The sequence below is a fragment of the Armigeres subalbatus genome, chromosome 2, assembly GCF_024139115.2.
Source record: "Armigeres subalbatus isolate Guangzhou_Male chromosome 2, GZ_Asu_2, whole genome shotgun sequence".
Lineage (NCBI taxonomy): Eukaryota > Metazoa > Arthropoda > Insecta > Diptera > Culicidae > Armigeres > Armigeres subalbatus.
The window spans coordinates 423,772,629-423,792,886 of record NC_085140.1 but is presented as its reverse complement, the minus strand read 5'-3'; the positions used below and the strand labels follow the sequence as shown (position 1 = coordinate 423,792,886).

At 39.8% G+C, this 20,258-nt stretch overlaps 1 protein-coding gene across 1 annotated transcript; it reads left to right on the top strand.

Moving 5' to 3' along the window:
- The first annotated feature begins 10,276 nt into the window (after positions 1-10,276).
- Positions 10,277-19,983, top strand: LOC134213477 (fatty acid synthase-like). Its single transcript, XM_062692559.1, has 6 exons — positions 10,277-10,783; positions 10,842-12,803; positions 12,877-13,297; positions 13,356-15,500; positions 15,560-15,909; positions 15,966-19,983. The coding sequence occupies exons 1-6, from the start codon at positions 10,350-10,352 to the stop codon at positions 17,650-17,652; spliced, it is 6,999 nt and encodes a 2,332-aa protein (XP_062548543.1). The 5' UTR covers positions 10,277-10,349; the 3' UTR covers positions 17,653-19,983.
- The last annotated feature ends 275 nt before the right edge of the window (positions 19,984-20,258 follow it).

The following is a 20,258-nucleotide window of genomic DNA, read 5'->3' as shown; positions in this document are numbered from 1 at the left end:
TTATCATTCGATACGGTGTGCAGACTATCCGATCCGATGACCGGTCTATACATTTCCTCCCTTCCTACCTGTGCGTTCATGTCGCCGATGACGATTTTGACGTCCCGCAGTAGCCATCCATCTTATGTCTGCTCCAGTTGTGCGTAGAACGCTTCTTTCTCGTCGCCGGGTCTTCATTCGTGTGGGAAGTGCACGTTGATGATATTATTGTTGAAGAAACGACCTTTTATTCTCAGCTTCCACATCCTTGCGTTGATTGGCTGCCACCCAACCACATGTTGGTGCATATTGCCCAACACTATGAAGCTAGTTCCCAGCTCGTTGGTGGTGCCACAGCTTTGGTAGAAGCTAGCCGCTCGATGCCCGCTTTTCCGCACTTTCTGTCCTGTACAACAAATCACCTAGCAGGGATGTAGTTCATCGTAAATCATCCTGTCGCAACCTGCGAAACCTAGCGACTTACAGTTCCATGTTCCAAGCTTCCAATCGTGATCGTGGTTGCTCCTAATGATTGGTTTTACAGGCGGCTTATTGGGCCTGCGCAAACCTCTCGTCGTAGGGCCGCCGTCGTGTCAGGTCTGTTTGTGTCCCACCTGACACTAGGACTTGGGCTTGTGCGCTTTGAGTGGCACACGGTCGCTTTGGTGGGACCTACTTGCGGATATATGCAGCTTTTTATAGAGGTTTAACAGGGCCCACTGTCAAACCCCACCACATCCTAGGCAAGCCCCACAACTCGCAGATGGCCTGGGAAGGGATCGTCAAGCCCTTGGATATAGTCTCTGCTGCCCACATGGTGTGCGGTGGTGTTCAATAAGTATAAATATAAAAAAATCCAGATTAAACCTCCTAGCGGTGTTGATGTCTTTCTTGTGCGTTGACTATACCAAAAAATATGAGTGAGTTTTTTTTGGCGTGTGATTAAAATTCACAAATTCACACAAACAGACATCACCTCAGTTCGTCGAGCTGAGTCGATGGCAACAATAGTACTATGGGTATCCGCGCCGAAAGTAGGAATATTATATGAAATAATTATTTTAAGCATTTCAATAAAACAGCGACGGTCTTACACTAAATCGGCTGGGACTAGACCTGTGCGCCGAAGTATTTGTGAACGGCGGCGGCGTAAGGCCATTTTTACACCGGCGGCGGCGGCGTCGGCGGCGTCACGCCGTAAGCAATGTTCGGCGGCGGCGGCGTGAATCGGCGTGAAGAATTTTGAGCTGAGAAAAAAAAATCACGCAGCAAGGCATTTCATGCTTTTTATGAATTTTGGGGTTTTTTGTACAATTGCTAGCCTCAGTCAGACTGATGGGAGGAGCATCCTAATAGCTATAGCTTGTATCTCCACAGCAAAAGTTTACATTACATCCTCCACTAGGACATTTCCGCATCCAGCACATGAGTTCATTGGAAAGTACTTCGGATATAAATCCAGAAATTCGTGTGAATATCCTCAGAAAACTCGAGAAAGAAATTCTAAGAATTAATATAAAATTTCCCTAACGAATTCCTTCAGAACTTCCACCAAGAATTCAGTTGAAAATTTATTAGGGTATTTCTTCGGAAATTCTTTCCGAAATTTCTTCAAAAGTTCCATCAGGAATTTCCTTCTACTTGAGGGATTTCTTCGGAAATTCCTTTACGGAGTCTTTTGGGAATTTCTTCAATAATTCATTCGAAACTATTTTTAGGGACTCCTTTGAAAATTCCTTTAAGAATTAGATACCCATGGAAAATCCTTCAAGAAGTTCTATGAGAATACCTAGGGACACTGTTTTGTGAATACATTCGAAAATCCATTTGGGAGAAATCCTTCAGAAATTTCTAATAGAAAATCTTCCAGTAATTCCTCAAAATATTTCTTCGGAAACTCTAGGAAGATATTTTTGGTATTCTTTCGGAATTTCCATCTGGAATTTATTTGCAAAATTTCTTAAGGACTTCTTTTCATATTTCTTATAGGGATCCCATCGGATATTCCTTTAGCAACTGTTCCAGAAATTCCTGTAGACCTTCGAAAATTTCCTTTTAAATTACTTTTAAAATTACTTCGGGAATTTTTCAGAATTTCTATTGCGAAATCTTCGGAAATTTTGTTTTTAAATTCCTTCATTTTTTTTTAAAACGTTTTTAAGTGTTTTTTATTTGAAAATAAGTTTAACTCTCAAATACCTTAAGAAATTTCTCCAAATTCGAACTCTTTCCGGAACTATTCCTGCAGTAATTTTGTATGGTTTCATGAAGTAATTTTCTAAAGACTTCCTGGAGGAAGTTCCAGAAGAACTTCTGAAAATATTTCAAATGCCTTTCCGGATGGGTTTCTGAATGAATCCCTGGATGTATGTCCAAATTAATTATTGGTGGCTTTTCTAAAGAGATTTTCGAAGAAATTTCCAACTCAATTGTTGAAGGAATAACCGAAAAAGAAACTGAAAAGATTTTCGAACAGAATTTTAAAATGAGTTTCTGAAGGAATATTCGAAGAAATTCTGAAAGTAATTTACGAAGGAATTTTAAATGGATTCTCCAAACATCTATTGGAATTTACATAGAACTTCCTATATTTCTCCTGGAATTTCTTCAAAAACCCGGACAGTAGTAAAACAAATTCAGTTTTGACACTAGAATCAAAATTACATGCCAAGAAAAACTCCCAAAATATTGAGATTGCAGGGCTGGTAGCGACCAAGGTCGTTCAAAATAGTGACTTTAGTGACCAATACTGACGAAAAAGGGGACCAAATAATGACTTTCAGTTCCAGAAAGAGTGACTAAATAGTCACTTTCAGTTGACTTTTATGTGGCAATGGTACTTATTTAATTATTTCTCAGATATAGAATTATTTCGACTCATCAAGTTTATAAGTCTGCGGTCGGAATCTTTGTTGTTATGGAAAATATAACAACGTTATTTTTCACTCACGTATATTTCACTAAACATATATTCATCTCATTGCGAAACAAACAAATACAGCACAATCTTCATTGTAACTTTTCACAAACATGTATGCTCACTGTTTAAAAAATCACAAGAATAAACAACAAATTGAATTCATTTTTGTTGCTTTGTTTTTTTTTTGGGATGAACACAGGAGCTATGGGATGAAGTCGAGGAGCAGTAAATCTACATTATGAAATCATGAATTTTACGAATATAAATGGACAACTTACTAGTAAGCATAATAAGAAAGTGTTTGAGGAAAATTAAGCAATTCCGATAAAATAAAACTACGCGCGCATGTTTTCTACAAGCATCCTACATCCTTTTTTGTTAATGACATGTCTGAACAAACAGTTTGTACGGTGTGTGTCAAATTCAAAATCATCAAAATTTTTAAACATTCACAATTTTTATATTTGAGTACCCAAAATTTATGCATTTTCAGTTTTAGATGATGATATACATTTGATACACATGATGATGAATATATTTTTAAAAATTCACAAGTATTGATACGTAATCAATAAACCACCTCAAATCCCATTACATTATCAAACACAGATGCTGATTTTAATTTTTCGATTTATTTTATATTACAAAATTGATACATTTATTTGTTGCAAAAAATGGAAAGCATGCATGTTTGCTCAAGGAATGCATTAATGACCTTTTGATCAACGCAACCCCTTGCTCACTTTCGGTTTCCTCGAAACGTCATTCAATTTCCGCCATGAACTCTAGGAATTGGCCAAAATTAAAATTAGCCAAAAGTTTCGAAATAGTTGAAAATAGTGACTTTAGTGATTTGAGCTTGAAAAAAAGAGACTTTTTAGTGACTTGGCCAAAAAAGTGACCAGGTCACTAAAAAGTGACCCGCTACCACGCCTGAGATTGCGGTTATTCGAATATTCTCAAGAGTTCCTTGGGAACTTACTGCAGGAGCTTCTCCCAAAATTTCTAATTTTTTTTTTCGTAAATACCTTTAATAATTCTTCTGAAAATTTATTCGGTAAGTCATCAAATGACTCATTCTAGTATACCTTCAAAAATTCCGTCAGGAATTCTTAAAAAACTCTCCTACAATTAATTGTGACAATAAGCAATTTTCAAAGGAACTTCTAAAGGAATTACCGACATGCTTAAATTTCTTAAAGAATTTCTTTGGGCATTCCTCCAAGCATTCCTTCGGAATTTTCTCCTGGGATTTCTTCAGAAAATCTTCCAGACGAAGAAAACTTCCGAAACTCCTAAGAACTCTAAGAATTTTCTTCAGGTATTTCTTCAGAACTTCCTCCAGGACTTCCTTCGGAAACTATTTCAGGAAAACCAAGAAATTTCTTTGGGAATTGTTTATCAAAATAAATCGAAACCGTTATTTATAGAACAATTCTGGCTATTCAAGTACAAGGAGAGTGAAGGAAATGTTCAATTTGGTACGTCACGTTCCCCATCGTGCTCCAGCTTCAGAAGCCAATTTACCATTACAGGCATACCTCGATAGTACGTACCCTCGATAGTGCGTACCCTCGATAGTACGTACCCTCGATTGTACGTACATTTTACCTCGATAGTACGTACAAAAATTTTTTTTTTTGTTTAATTTTCTGTACGATTTTAGTAAAAATCTGAATATGCTTTGATCATGACACATGCGGGGTCCTTCATATGTTACGTAATAATTTCACAACTGATTTAAACACCATTGTGAGGTTTAATGAATTTAGAGCAAAACTTTGAAAAGCTGCGTGTCATAAATGTTTGCCAGTCTTACGTAACACATATTATACTATCATTTTAAACAATTGAAGGAACATCTGAAACAGCTGAGCGATGCGGAGCGCGTTCAAGCCCTCATAAAGCAGAATATCAGCAAGAGGAATTCTTTTGTCTTGAACGCGTTCGCACACGCACTTGCGTGAATATGTCATCGGCATAAGAGTGTTATCAGCAATAATTGAAATTTTATGGGTATGATTTTCTTAGAAAGCAGATTAGCTATCCACCTAATTGAACAATTATTATGTTTATGAATTATAGTATCTATCAAGGAAATTAGTTCCAGTTCTAGAATCCTTCCCCAAGCATTAGTTCATCTGATAGACCAGAAAATATTTCCCCGAGGAGTAAATTATTTCCATCATGGGAATGGTGATTCATAAAATTGAATTGTCGGCAAGGTATTTCATTGTTTAATTATGTTTACATTAAGTTTAGTTCCACAATTTTTTTCTTGAGAAACAAATTATAAGCGTTACTAAAATGAGGAAAATTTTTGGTTGAAAATTTCCTCTGAGACGTCTTACTGGGATTTCCGAAGAAGTTTATCCTGGACCAGTAGTTCCTGGGGTTCTTCCTGGGATAGCTTGGTAGTTTGGTCGAAAATTACATACATGATTTAACTCAATATTCTATCTAGACCTGCACGCCGATTGAAATTTTATCGACGGTGAGGCGTGAATGATCATTTTCAACCAGTGGCAGTGGCGTGGTGGAGATTAGCGGCGGCGTGAGTAAGCGTGAATCAATTTCGTGTATTACAAGTTTTCCGGAATTTATCTGGATGTTCCTCCAGGAATTCCTCCGAAAGTTTCTCCGGGAGTTCCTACGGGAATTTTCCCAGATATTTCTCTGAAAGTTCCTCCAGGAATTCCTCTGGAAGTTCCTTCAGAAATTCCTCCTTAAGTTCCTCTAGGAATTTCTCCGCGAATTTTTACGAAATTTCTCCGAACATTTATCTTAAATTAGAGCTAAATATTTCTCCGTTAATCCTTCCAAATATACCCTCTAAATTCCATTATCTTCTCGGTAATTTCTTCAGCAATTCACGAAAGAATTCTCTTATAAATTTCCACATCCCCTTTCTCAGAACTTCCACCAGAAAATCATTTAGAAATTCCCATGTAAACTCCTCCGCGCATTCTCGCTGGAGTTACTCCAGAAATTCCATCAAGATCTCTCCATTAATTACTTTGAAGACTTTCCGGAAATTCTCATTGAATTTCTTCAGAAACTCACGTGGAAGCCCTTGATACTCACGCCCCGGGAATTCTTCCGGAAATTCCTGCAAGAGCTCTCCCGGAAAATTGTTCCCGTTTTTTTCTTCGGGAATTCTCTTGGAAATTCCATGCAAAATTCGTCTGCAAATTCATCTGGCTACAAAAATTAAATTTCGTCAAAACCAGTGCTGGAAATACTCGCTTCACGAGTAAGAAAAGAGTGTAATTTACCAGAAATGCCATACTCGCGCGAACCTACTGCCTGCATTTTTTCTAGCGCTTGATTTGTTAGCGTGTACGGGCAGAGCATTGACCAAAAGCAGGGCAGTGTTTTTTTCATGAGTAAAAATCACGATCGCGAGTATTTGAGGCTTTGAGGTTACTTCGAATAAAATGGATAAATTTCACTTAACATAAACACAAAAACAATGAACAAATCTCGCGCTTTCATAGGGGCGTAACTGTATTGATCGATTTATCCTAATCGATTTTATATTTTGTTAATAACTCAATTGTTTCAATAGCTACAACCGTGATTATTGATTCTGGTGCAAGATACAATCATCCCAAACCATTAAATCATCGACAAACTAGCGCAATTCAGTACAATAATTAAAAGAAAACATCGACGAAATGAAATCGATCTATACAGTTACGCCCCTATGAAACTAAGCGCGAGAAATGTGTTCTTGCTCGAACATCCGTGAGAATCATGTTCCGAGGTTGGTTTATGACATTTTGCAAATTAACCCGAATGACTCGCAAAGCTTCACGAACATTTTTCGGGGTTCGCTTTTCTGTTTTCTCTGCGAGTAGTAGGTAGGCAAGAAAACGCAAAACAAGTATTCGCGAGTATTTTGCATGGCCTTCTTCTTCTTCTTCTTCTTCTTCTTCTTGGCATTACATCCCCACACTGGGATAGAGCCGCCTCGCAGCTTAGTGTTCATTCAGCAATTCCACAGTTATTAACTGCAAGGTTTCTAAGCCAGGTTACCATTTTTGCATTCGTATATCATGAGGCTAGCACGATGATACTTTTATGCCCAGGGAAGTCGAGACAATTTCCAATCCGAAAATTGCCTATACCGGCACCAGGAATCGAACCCAACCACCCTCAGCATGGTCTTGCTTTGTAGCCGCGCGTCTTACCGCACAGCTAAGGAGGGCCCCATTGCATGGCCTACTTTTTGTTTTATGAACAAGGTTCATAGATTTCCACCACTGGTCAAAACACTTTCGGAATTACCTACAAAAATTCCCCTAGAATTTCCTCTGGAAATTATTTAAGGGATTCTCCCGGAAGATCCTGCAGCCATTTTCAAAATTTCTACGATACTTTGCTTAAAATTTCTATAAAAAAAATCATCCAAAATGCCCTTCAGTATTTTCAGAGATTTTTTTCCAGGAGTGCGCAGCAATATCTTAAAACAATAACTCCGGAAATTCTTCTAGAAACTCTCTCACTTTTTATTCCAGAAATTCCTCCATGTATTCCCCAAAAAATCCGCCAATAATTTACCCGGAAATTACTTGAAGAACTTCTTCAGAAATCTCTTTTAAAGTTCCCCCGAAAAGTTCTTCAAGAATTATCCGGGAATTCGTTTCGGAATTCCCACAAATTCTCAAATTATTCTGCAGAAAATTCCTTCAAGTTCTTTTTTCAGGAAGAATAGGAGTATCCGAAAGGATTTCCTGAAGAATTTCCTAAAGTATTTTTTGAAAAAAATCCACTATGGATTTCTTGGTTTGATTTTTAGTTTCGAAAAATCTTGATGGATTTACTTATGGATTTCCTGGAGATATTCTCGGAAAAAAATCCTAGAAGAATATCTGAAACAAATCTAGGAGAAATTTGAAGAAGTTGTTTGAATGAATTTCCTAAAGATTTTTCAGAGGACAATATTTATGAATATCAAAACAAATTTCAAATAAAGTTTTGAAATAATTTAAAATTAAAATACGAAACAAATTCTAGTAGAATTTCAGAGGGTGTTTTTGGAGTAATTCCTTAGTTTCCTGAAGAACAAACCCACATTTTCAGATAAAAGTATCTTTATGTTTGACCGAGATTGTATTGAATAGTGACCCTGTTGCCAAAAATTATCCCACGTCGCACTTTTTGGCCAGAGATCCACGCTAGTTACAGTTTGTGAGTAGATCAACATCCAATGATTTAGATTTAAATACTTTATCGACAGACACCAGTGGTACCTCAATTCATCAAGCTGATACCGATCAAGTATATGAAAGTCGGCCCACAAAAAATCGTTTTTGCAGTTTATAGCCTTTTCGTTACATATTGTTGTACGAGAAAGGCATAAACGATTCTACAGACGAGAAAATTGAAATTGCTTTGGTAAGGAAGCGTCAATGGAGCCAATAGAATCGCAATGAAACTGACAGTTCAGGACAACCTTAAAGCTTTTCATTTACATAAAATCTATAGGTGGAATCCATAAAATACGTCACGTAAAAATGTTGTGATCCACTCCCAATGGTCACTTTTTGTAGTAACATGCATAATTATGCATGAAATGTAACATATCTTTGAAACGACACGAATATCACGTAATTTATGGATGTTCCGAAGCATTAACATACAATATTTCATAAAAATAATAACCTCACATTTACAAGGACGATAATTTTGCGCAATGCTATATGTAGGCTCCATTTCAAGAAAAATCTGAGTCATGCTGGTCCGTTGTGTACTATATCAAATATAAATTAGCTTAGAATACAGAGCCTTCTATCGAAATTTTGGCTTCCGAGCGGTTTTATAAACATTACACCACTCCCAAATAAAAAAAAGGCAAAAAAATTTTTTTTTGTTCGGTATTTTTTTTTGCTTCGATAGTACGTACGCTTCGATAGTACGTACACTAAAATTACGGAGGTGTACGTACTATCGAGGTATGCCTGTATTACTTTCTGTAGCCAATAAGATCTTGGATGATCTAACATTTAACACGCCAATGCGGGTAAAAGTGACAGAGATAGAAGCAAACAAATCTGCTAAAGGTATAACAACTATTTAATAAATGAGTACATTCAAAGTTAATTGCCTATATGCCGGGTATTAAGCCACCCGGAGTGGAAATTAATTACTATGTCTGAAACTTGATTATGCATATGTACAACATGTGATAGATTTAGTTCGGAAAAGGTATTGGAGGGTAACCGCCCCTTCGGTGGGGTTTGATCCCACGACCCCAGTTCGCATGACAGGTGCTTTCCCTACTAAGCTACGAAGGACCTCCGTCGTCCACCGCAGCTTAGCGGGTACTGATGAAACCAAATTCCCAGCACCAGGTACCAGCCGATCTCTCGCAATACATTTTCAGAACTAACTCTCTCAAATGTATTTTTGTACACAATGTCAACCAAGTAGGATGAGTATTTAATATTGTCCGGCTCCTACACACTTGCTTCATCAGCAACGGCGCTCAATGAAGTAGGGTTGTGTGAGGTTGTGCCAGTTTGGTCGTCAGATCCCAACACGACCACACAAGCGACCACACTATTTAATAAATGCCTGATCTGCATACTGCGATTTTTGTGTTGGCCAATCATCGGCGTGAATTACGAAATTCGGCGGCGTCGAGCCAACCGGCGTATGGCGCGCCGCCGACACCTTGACCGGCGTCGGCGTACGTCATTAAGTGTCGGCGGCGGCGGCGTGGCGCGGCGGCGCACAGGTCTAGCTGGGACATGTAAGTTCTTAAAAATCGTAAAAATTGAGATCCACATCCGACGCTCATTATTTTACTTGCTAGATTGCTAGATAAAAAAGCTGCGAAAAAACGCAAACATTCTAAATATTTTGTATTTGAATTTCGTGAAACGCAAATTTATGCAGAAACAAAATTCACCTGCAAGCTTCAGGAATGAGACAAAGAACTTGCTTCATCGAACCCAAAAGGTTGTGATCAGCACCGGTATTGATTCATGAACACCATTCCATGTTGTGTCTTAATGCGACCAATCAGCCATCTATGAAGTGATACTAACTTAGAAATGTACGAATGATGTCAATCTGAGCTGAGATAAGATGTGCAAATTGGAAAATTATGAGCGAAGAAGTTAAAAACCCTTCTTGTAATGTCCATATTCTAATCGACATTAGATTCGTTAAATGTATTAGTAATAATTAAAAATACTTTTGGTACATTTTACTTACAGTAGAAGCTTTCTTTTACAGCTCGTACAAAATCAATATTCAGCTGTTAATATTCATAAATACTGTATAAATTACCGGGTCCGGCAAGGTGAGCGCGTGCATCAATGGTAGCTATAAATTGTCCAAGCGGCTCATCACTCCGCACTAATCGCCTTTTGTTGTCCGTACAGCAAATTTGAATTAATATTCTTTTTGGCAAATAAATCTTTATCCTCAACGATCCAACATGCCGTCGCATAGAATTCTGTCGGTCGGATCGGATGAGAGCGTTGTGATCGCCGGAGTGTCTGGTCGGTTCCCCAGGGCCGATAATGTTCGCGAGTTCGCTCGCAGTTTGTATGCTAAGCAAGATTTAGTGGACGATTTGGAGACCCGATGGAAGCACACGATGCAGGACGTACCACGCAGGACCGGAAAGATCAACAATTTGGAGAATTTCGATGCTGATTTTTTTAGGGTGGGTCGATATGAACGAGACACGATGGATCCGCAGATGCGCATGACAATCGAACACGCCTATGAGGCTATGCTCGATGCCGGAGTCAATCCACAAAGCATGCGAGGATCCAGGACGGGAGTGTTTAGTGGAGTGTGTTTCTCGGAGACTGAAGTCAACATGTACTACAGAGCTTGCCCTCCGCGGGGACTTGGATTGTTGGGGTAATATTGACGTTTAAGTAATTTGGGTGAATGAATACTAATAGGCATTTGTCTGAAGTTGTTCCAAATCACAGATTCCAAATCGTGTTTCCTATCTATTGGATTTCAAGGGACCAAGTTATGTGCTGGATACGGCTTGCAGCAGTTCAATGTATGCCTTGGACGTGGCGTACCGAAGCATGATGAATGGCGAGTGCGATGCTGCAATAGTGACGGGAGCGAATCTCACGCTGCATCCTTTCATAACATATCAGTTTGCAATGCTGGGAGTGCTGTCGAAAAATGGGTTATGTCGACCTTTTGACAAGGATGCAACGGGGTATACTCGCTCAGAGGCAGTGTGTGCTGTGTTTTTGCAGAAAGCTAAAGATGCGAAACGCATCTATAGTTATGTCGTTCATTCTTCTGCGAACTGTGATGGGTTCAAATCTGAAGGAATTACTTACCCCTCGGGATTAGTTCAGCAGCAGCTTCTTACTGAGTTCTACGACAAAGTAGAAATCAGTCCCACGGAAGTTGCTTATGTTGAAGCGCATAGCACCGGTACATTTGTGGGAGATCCGGAGGAATGCGATGCAATCGATAAGGTGTATTGTACTGGTCGGAAAGGGCCTCTATTGGTAGGGTCTGTTAAATCCAGCATAGGGCACACGGAGGCTTCGGCAGGAGTATGCTCAATAACAAAATGCATCATTGCGATGGAAAATGGCCTAATTCCTCCGAACATCAACTTTACTGAGTGCAGGCCAACTATCCCCTCTCTTATGGAAGGACGTCTAAAAGTTGTTACCGACACTATTCCTCTTCCGGGACCGTTGGTTGGTATCAATTCCTTTGGTTTCGGAGGGGCAAACGCTCATGCTTTGCTTTGTCGGAACTTGAAGGAGAAGATCAATAGTGGAGTACCAGATGATGATCTACCTAGGTTAGTCATATGGTCCGGAAGAACTCGAGAAGCCATTGAATACATGTTTCAGGACATAGGTCAACGCCCGCTGGATGTAGAATTTATTGCGCTTTTGTACAACATTCAGAGACAGCCTACCGCAGGTCATCGCTATCGAGGATTCGGAATCTATCAAAAGAATGGAGAACGGCCAGCTGTGCTACAATCATCGTATATTGATCGGGTAAAAATTGAAACACTTCCGGTGGTAGCTGTTTTTGGTGGACTGAACAACAACTGGAGACGAGAGTTGGATGCGTTGCGACAGTTCTCCATTGCGGAAACTACATTCGTGAAATGCAGGGAAATTCTCCAAACACTGAAGTTCAATCTCTACAAAAAGCCCTCTGAAAAAGAAAGCTTATTATATAATATGCTGGGCACAACGATTCTGCAACTGTCCATCGTTGATTTACTGAGCTACATCGGGGTTAAGTTCGATTTCTATGGAGGACATTCCATTGGACAGTTTACATGCGCCTATATTGATAATTGTTTGACGCTCGAACAAGCTCTTCATCTGGCATACTGGACTGGTTTAGTTTATTCTGATTGTCATGCGGTTTGCGATCGTACTGCGTTCGTCCGAATAACCTCTAAATTAAATCAGCTTCCGTTCAAGAAATTTATCAAGGATGACTCAACTTCGTTTGGCGTACTGACCGCTGCTGAAACAGTTATCGCAGAACAGGTACGCCAATTGAAATCATCTGGATTCGCTGCTGAGGAGCTATCATTTATAGATATCCATTCGGATTCGAAGAAATCTTCATTGCTTGGAAACAAGTTACGTCAGATAGTCAACACTGTATTAACAAGTGTATTGCTGCCTAGTGAAAAGTGGATTACTTCTAGATTACCGCAGATTTCTTCAATCTTTCATTCGCCAAAGCTTCACGACGTGACATCCGTTGTGAGTTTGATTGAGAAAATACCCCGTCATTCATATGTCGTTGAGTTCGGATGCTCACAACCCCTTGAAAATGTTCTTCGTCTGTTGAACCACAACTCGATCTACATGCCATGCAATGAGCCTTCTGATGATATCAGCCGATTGTTGTGTCGAATAGGACAGTAAGTAATTAATGAGCGAATTACACCCCACATTCAGAATCACGTACGTTCAATTGCTTTGTTTCTTTAACAGTTTATATTTGACGGCACAGGATCTGGACATTGCCAAACTATACCCGGTAGTTCAGTTTCCGGTGTCCCGAGGAACTCCAATGATCTCACCACTGATCCGTTGGGATCACCGGGAAAAAGCTTTTGTTGTTAAGTATTCTTGGCAAGAGCGTAGGAAGAGCAACTTAATGTGGTACAAGATCTCCTTGACTAGTCAAGAATTTCAACATATCGTTGGTCATTGCATCGATGGCCGGGTTTTGTTCCCAGCTACAGGATATTTGCAATTGGTTTGGGAGTTGATGGCTTTTATTGCAAATCGGGATACAATTGATTGTCCGATTGAGTTCGAAGACGTTAGATTTTTGCGAGCCACCACTATAACAAAAGGACGGAATGTTGAGTTGCTTGTTTCTATTCAGGAAGAGTCCGGCTGTTTTGAGGTACCGTGATTGAAATACTGTACCATGTAGTATCTGTGATACAAACGATTCGTTTCAGATTTCTGAAGGAGATTCGATGGTTGTTTCTGGAATCACAAGATGGTTGGTCAATGAAAATTATACTCCAGTAGTAGAAATGGCTTCCTCGGCACCAGTACTGCCAACGCGGGACTTCTATAAGGAACTTAGACTGCGAGGTTATCACTACACAGGACTATTCAAATCTGTTCTGGAAGCTAGATCTGATGGCACGATGGCAAAAATCCAATGGAAGGGCAATTGGACGGCGTTCTTAGATGGCATACTTCAAGTGGGAATCATTGGTCTTGATTCGCGATCTTTGATGGTCCCGACAGTCATTGAAAAGCTTTGCATCTCGCCGAAAACTCATTTGGCAATGATGGAGCGTGAAGAAGACTGCGAGTTCTACAGGATCAAAAGCTGCCCTAAAACAAATGTTTCGATTTGCGGTGGGATCATGGTTTCCAATCCTCGAGCTAGCACGGTGGGTCGTAGGAACCCTCCTGGAATTCCCGTGCTAGAGACGTACCAATTCGTACCGTATCAAGCTAACGAACAAGTTTCTACTCTAGAAGCAATCAGAATGTGTGTCCAGTTGGCGTTGGAGAATGTCCCGATGCTATCCGTAAGTGTGACAGAAATTCACAGCGAGAGAGTTCCGGTTGTAGCACACTTGTTCGGAGATGCCATCGCTGATCTTCCATTGGTAAAAGCAAATCTGACCGTCTTAGCAGAAGCTGACATGGAGCTGCAAAACATCACTGTCAAATTGGAGAAGCTATCTGAACAATCGAACCAATTGTTCTTGATCACTGATAGTAACTGGAGTGATCCAAACTTTTTGCAAAGTGCCACTGGTATCTTGGTTGACTGTGGATTCATAATTGTTCGCGAGAAAGCAGATTTTAAGCTGGAGGAGCTAAACCTACCAGAAGAACTCAATTTGGTTGCATCGTTTCGAGTTGACCAAGGTGAAACATTTATTTGCTTGCAGCGTAAAAGTAGGGGCTTCAGCGAAACTCCAACCGTCCTGAAAGTTGATTCGTGCGATTTTAGTTGGCTTGCAGAGCTAAAGCAAGCTGTGAAAGTCCGGTCTGTAATTTTGTTCTCGCAAAATGACTCAGTATCAGGCGTAATCGGCTTGGTGAACTGCATCCGTAAGGAGCCTAAAATGCAAACAGTGCGATGCGTACTTATCGATGATCCAAAAGCGCCAGAATTCACTTTGAATGATTCGTATTATAAGAAACAGTTGGATTTAGGACTTGCAATCAATGTCTTACGGAATGGCGTATGGGGTAGTTATCGTCACGCGTTGTTATCGAAAAAACCAAAACTTGAGCCCGTCTCCAAGCATTGTTTCGCGAACACTCTGACAAAGGGTGATTTGTCATCCATGATGTGGTTCACAGGGGCTTATAACGAGATGGACAATGTAGGAACTAGGGTGAATGTTTCGTGCTGTGCCTTGAACTTCCGCGATGTGATGGTTGCCACAGGAAGGTTGTCATCAGACGTGAGCTCATTCCACAGGTTGGAAGAGGAGTGTGAATTAGGATATGAGTTCGCTGGGGTTACTGAAGATGGTCGTAGAGTCATGGGAACTTTGCCTGCAGGAGCATTATCTTCGGTGGTGGATGTTGATCCCTGTCTTCTGTGGACAGTTCCTGACAGCTGGAGTCTACAAGATGCTTGTACCGTGCCAGTTGTGTATAATACTGTTTTAGCAGCGTTCACTATGTGTGCTGACATTAAGAAAGGGCAGTCTGTATTGATCCATGCAGGAACTGGAGGAGTTGGACTAGCTGCAATCAATGTTGCCCTTGCGTATGGAATGGAGGTGTTCACAACTGTAGGAACGGATGAGAAAGCAAATTTCCTGTTGAATGAGTATCCTACTCTGAAGCGAGAGAACATTGGAAATTCCAGGGATTTGTCTTTCGAGCAGATGATCAAACTAAGAACCAACGGAAGAGGAGTTGACTATGTGTTGAATTCGTTAGCTGAAGAAAAGTTACTGGCTTCAGTTAGATGCTTGGCGAACGGCGGACATTTCTTAGAAATAGGAAAGTATGACATGGCTCGGGATTCTAAGCTATCGATGGAGCTATTTAGGAAGGGAATTACATTTACAAGCGTGATGTTGGACTCTTTGATTAGGGATGGCCCAAAGCGAAAACATGTATGCAAGATTAAATTTTCAACCTGATAAATGATTTAACCAGCCTTTTTCCTTTGTAGGATTTACAAACCATGCTCAAAGAAGCAATGCGAGCGGGGATCGTTAAACCGCTAAGGACAACTGTTTTTGAAGTTGCAGAATTGGAGAAAGCAATGAGATTTTTAGCCAGCGGAAAGCACATGGGCAAAGTGGTGATTAAACTGCGTGAAAACGAGAATGATGCCATGACGTTACCGATTTCTTACTATCCCCATGTGTTTTGTAATCCGGATCAAGTGTACGTAATTGTCGGTGGGTTGGGTGGCTTTGGTTTGGAACTGGCTGACTGGCTTATCCTTCGTGGATGCAGGAAACTGGTGTTTAGCTCCAGCCGAGGCATTACGAAACCTTACCAGGAGTACAGAATTGGGTAAGTAACATTGGCTGAAAATGTCAGTCGATTTCTAACAGCAAAAATAATTTCAGAATTTGGAATGGCTATGGCGTTCGCACGCATGTATCCACTGCAGATGTAACTACAATGAGTGGTTGTCGTACTCTGTTGGAGGAGGCTTCTCGAATCGGCTCAATTTCAGCAATCTATAACTTGGCCGTACAGCTTCGTGATGCCATTTTAGAGAATCAGACCGTTGAGAAGTTCGTAGAATGTTTGGCACCTAAGGCGAAGGCAACGGAATGCCTTGACATTGTCAGTCGTGAGCTATGTCCTTATTTAAAATATTTCATCGTGTTTTCTAGCGTTTCTTGTGGTCGTGGAAACGCAGGTCAGAGCAATTACGGAATGGCTAATTCTGTGATGGAGCGGATTATAGAGCGCAGAGTTAAGGAGGGCCTTCCCGGTAAGGCAATTCAATGGGGAGCTATTGGGGAGGTTGGACTGGTTGCAGATATGGCAGAAGACAAAGTTGATTTGGAAATTGGAGGAACACTGCAGCAACGAATTTCGTCGTGTCTTCAAGAGATGGACTACTTGCTGACATGCGAAGATCCAATCGTGGCCAGTATGGTAGTGGCCGAGAAGAGATCAGGAAGTGGTTCAAAGAATGTAATAGAAGCAGTGATGAATATAATGAGCATTCGAGATTTAAAGTCGGTTTCGATGGAGAGCACTTTGGCGGATATTGGAATGGATTCGTTAATGGCAGTGGAAATCAAACAGGTTTTGGAAAGAGACTTCGATATAGTTTTGTCCCCACAAGACTTGAGAACACTATCCTTCGCAAAATTGTTAAAAATGGACGAGGAGAAAAAGCAAGCCGCTATCGATCAAGAAACCAGAGAAAGCGATCAAACAGCTGCTGGAATGCAAATGTTGTTAAGAAACCTTGGTAACGAGGAGACCAGTGATACCACGTTCCTACGATTGCCTTCTGCTGGTGAGGAAGGACGTCCATTCTTAGTTATTCCTGGCATTGAAGGTGTCGCGGGAAATGTATGGAAGACAATAGCCAAGGGAGTAAAATCTCCTGTTTATATGTTGCAATCAAGTGCTACTTTAGAATGTGAGAGCATCTCAAGCATTGTTGAACGAATCATTGATGAACTTTGTAATTTAATGTTCAGTGATTTTGATAACTACACAATAATTGCTTATTCATTCGGTTCGCTCATTGGCATCGAAATAGCCAGATATCTACAGTCGAAAGGCATCCGTGGAGAACTTGTTTTATTGGATGGTGCTCCAAAATATCTGAAATATTGGTCTTTGAAGCAACTGCATAATAACCCATCAGATGAAGAAGTGCAGAAGCTAATTTTACTCGTTTTGTTCGCCATGATATTTCCGGACGATCGCTCAGAGACAGCAATGTCCATTTTGAAAATATCCTCATTCGACAACCAGATTGAGAAACTAATCGAATTGGGAGCGGAACAGAGTGAATATTCACCGGACTACACAAGAGGAATGGCGAGTGCTCTTTGCAGAAGAGTGAAAATGGCAGCGTTATTGAGCCTCGATGAAGATCAACCACTGGACCTTCCCATTACGCTGGTACGACCAACCGAGCAGCCTTTTACGGATATTGAGGACAACTATGGATTGTCGAGCTATACGACAGGTGAAATAACGCTCCGAACGGTTGAGGGAAACCATGTGTCCATGCTGGACAATGCTGCTCTAGTGGAGATAATTAATAATTTTTGTTTATAATCATGGTTTAGAATATTCTTAAAATAATGTTTTTGTGAATTTCATTTGATTTGAAATGTACACGAAATACATATTTATATTTTTATATGAATTTCATTTTAATTTAATTTATATTCATAATTATGATGTGAGAAACCGGGAAACGTCGTTGTGTAAATAGTTATGAATTTTATTATGTAAGAAGACCCAGCAAACACAAGATCGTTGTATAGTAAATACGTGTACAAAATGGAGGCCATGTACGTACACTTTGCATGCAGTCAATTAGTGGCATGCGCCTATATCGTCTCCAACTTGTACTCTTATTCACTAGCAACTTTGTGTGGGCTCAGCCCACAGTATAATGAAAACAGTATAATGAAAAAATAAATTTCCCGATACTAATTTGCATGTAAACTTGAAACGGCTTGTGCTAAATCAGTTTTAATACAAATGAGCTCAAATTTTCAGAGGACACTCAGAACATGGTAAAGAATCAAATGAGCACTGTGGAGCAAAATCAATTTTTTGAACCACCCTAATACACATGTCTATGAAAATGGTAGTTTTCATATTAATAATATCAATATGCGATGTCAGGAACTGGTTCCGTATTTTGGAGTTGTATCAAGCAGTGTAAACATTATTATGCAACAAAGTAACCTTGTGAAATGCTTGCGATAGGTAAGGGAAGGTGGTCGGTTGTCGGCACCCCGTCGTAACTTTTGACAGAAAACATACGTGGTCATTCTGACATTTGCCATACGTGTGCTATGTAAGCACGATCTTGTTGTGTCCATTTCCGAAGCATATAGAAGTCTTTCTTACGTTTTACAGATAAAACACTTTTTTGTCAAGTGAAAACCTTCTCCAAAGGTTTTTTTTGGTCATTGGCTTAGTGTTATGAACCGAAGTTAAATGATCGAAATGGTGAGCGCATTACGTATTTACTAAGCAAATTTACTCTATTTTGTGATTCAATATTGAATGCCACCGTAGCGGTCACAATTTAACTATTATTTTCATTTTTCAAAAGGGTTACTTATTTAGGTTGTCGGCACCCAGGTGATTATCAAGGGAAATCATCAGTTTATTGCCTAATTTTAGACTATAAGCCAAGTTGTTAGCAAAACTAACATTTTTTGAAATCTGTACAAAATGTGTATAATGTACTTAAATGTAATAAAGTCCCGTTACGCTGGGATATGAATATGTACTCTGAAGTAGTGCGTAACGGTGTAAATCCGGTCATATCGCCAGGTTCGGTACAACACTGAATCCCAGGTGTCAGGCGACCCGTGCTGAGGGGATGAATGACCTGGGGGTGAAACAATTTGCCAGGCAGTTAACGGAGCCTGTAATGCTGGGTAGACACTTTTCGTGTTGCATTACGGAGTAAGATCTACCACACTGTGCTTTAGTTCTTACTATTCTTGTTAATACTTATGAGTGATGCTCGGAAGAGTTTGGAACGACTTTAATTTGCTTTTAGATGACCCATTTTTTGCGCCTTTTGGATGGAGTCAATGAAGTAAATTGTAAAAATGAAACTCAATCTTAGGCTGGTTTCGAAGCCGACGACATGAATTTCCAAACTCCAGAGCGCTGATTAATTAGGAAAGAAGCGGATACGAATTTGGTAGATCTGCTGAACCATCTGACTGATTAGAGCTCTGTGAAAAGGTGAGATTTGCCAAACGCAATGAAATCAGATCTCTATACAAAAACGAATTCGGAACTCATAAGAAGAACCAAAAATACGTTTGAACTTCAGTACCGATGCATGGTCAAAATCACTATTATCAAACTTATTGTTGAGCCGAAACTGATTGATACTACAAAACTCGCGTGATTTTTGAAAACGTCGTATGTCCAAGACTCTCTTTCATTACGGTCTTTTTCACTAATATCGAAGCTGGTTTTGCATTTATTGCAATATTTCCACCTCTGCACGCCAGACGTTACTATTTTCTTCAGATCTCTGTTGAAACATCCGATGTAAATGTTAGTATGGCTTCGTAATAATCGAAAGAGAAAGTAAACAAAGAGAGCCTCTCTTTTGGACTTACGACGTTTTCAAAAATCACGCGAGAAAAGTTCAATTAAATGGACGCAGTGGTTCAGCCCGAACAAAAAAAAAAGAGAAGGAAAAAAATTATTGCTATTGACACAATAAATCTTGATCTTTCCAGCCATAACGCTCCCACTTAATATTTTTTCATTTTGAGTGTTTTTCAGGGTGCCGACAATCGACCACCTTTTTTGAAATGGCATAAAATCAACGCTTAACAAAATTGTTAATATATTTTTTTCCAATAGATGAAATAAAACAAATTTCTCTACCGATTATTAGCTGATGCCTATTGGCTTCCATTTGTATGCAAATATCACCACATTGTGCAATTGGACGAAAGTTATGGACCAAAAACCAGGGTTTGCAGAAATCGCTCTCAATAGATAACGAACAACGATAAACGAGAGGCAAAATCTGTTCCGAACCATAACAACCCATGATAACTAATTTAACAAACTTGTATACAAGTGCGAAAAAACAGAATCGGATAGGATGCCCCTACATAAAAATGTTAATTGTCGCTTTGTTTTCGCTCATTTCGTTTTGATTACTG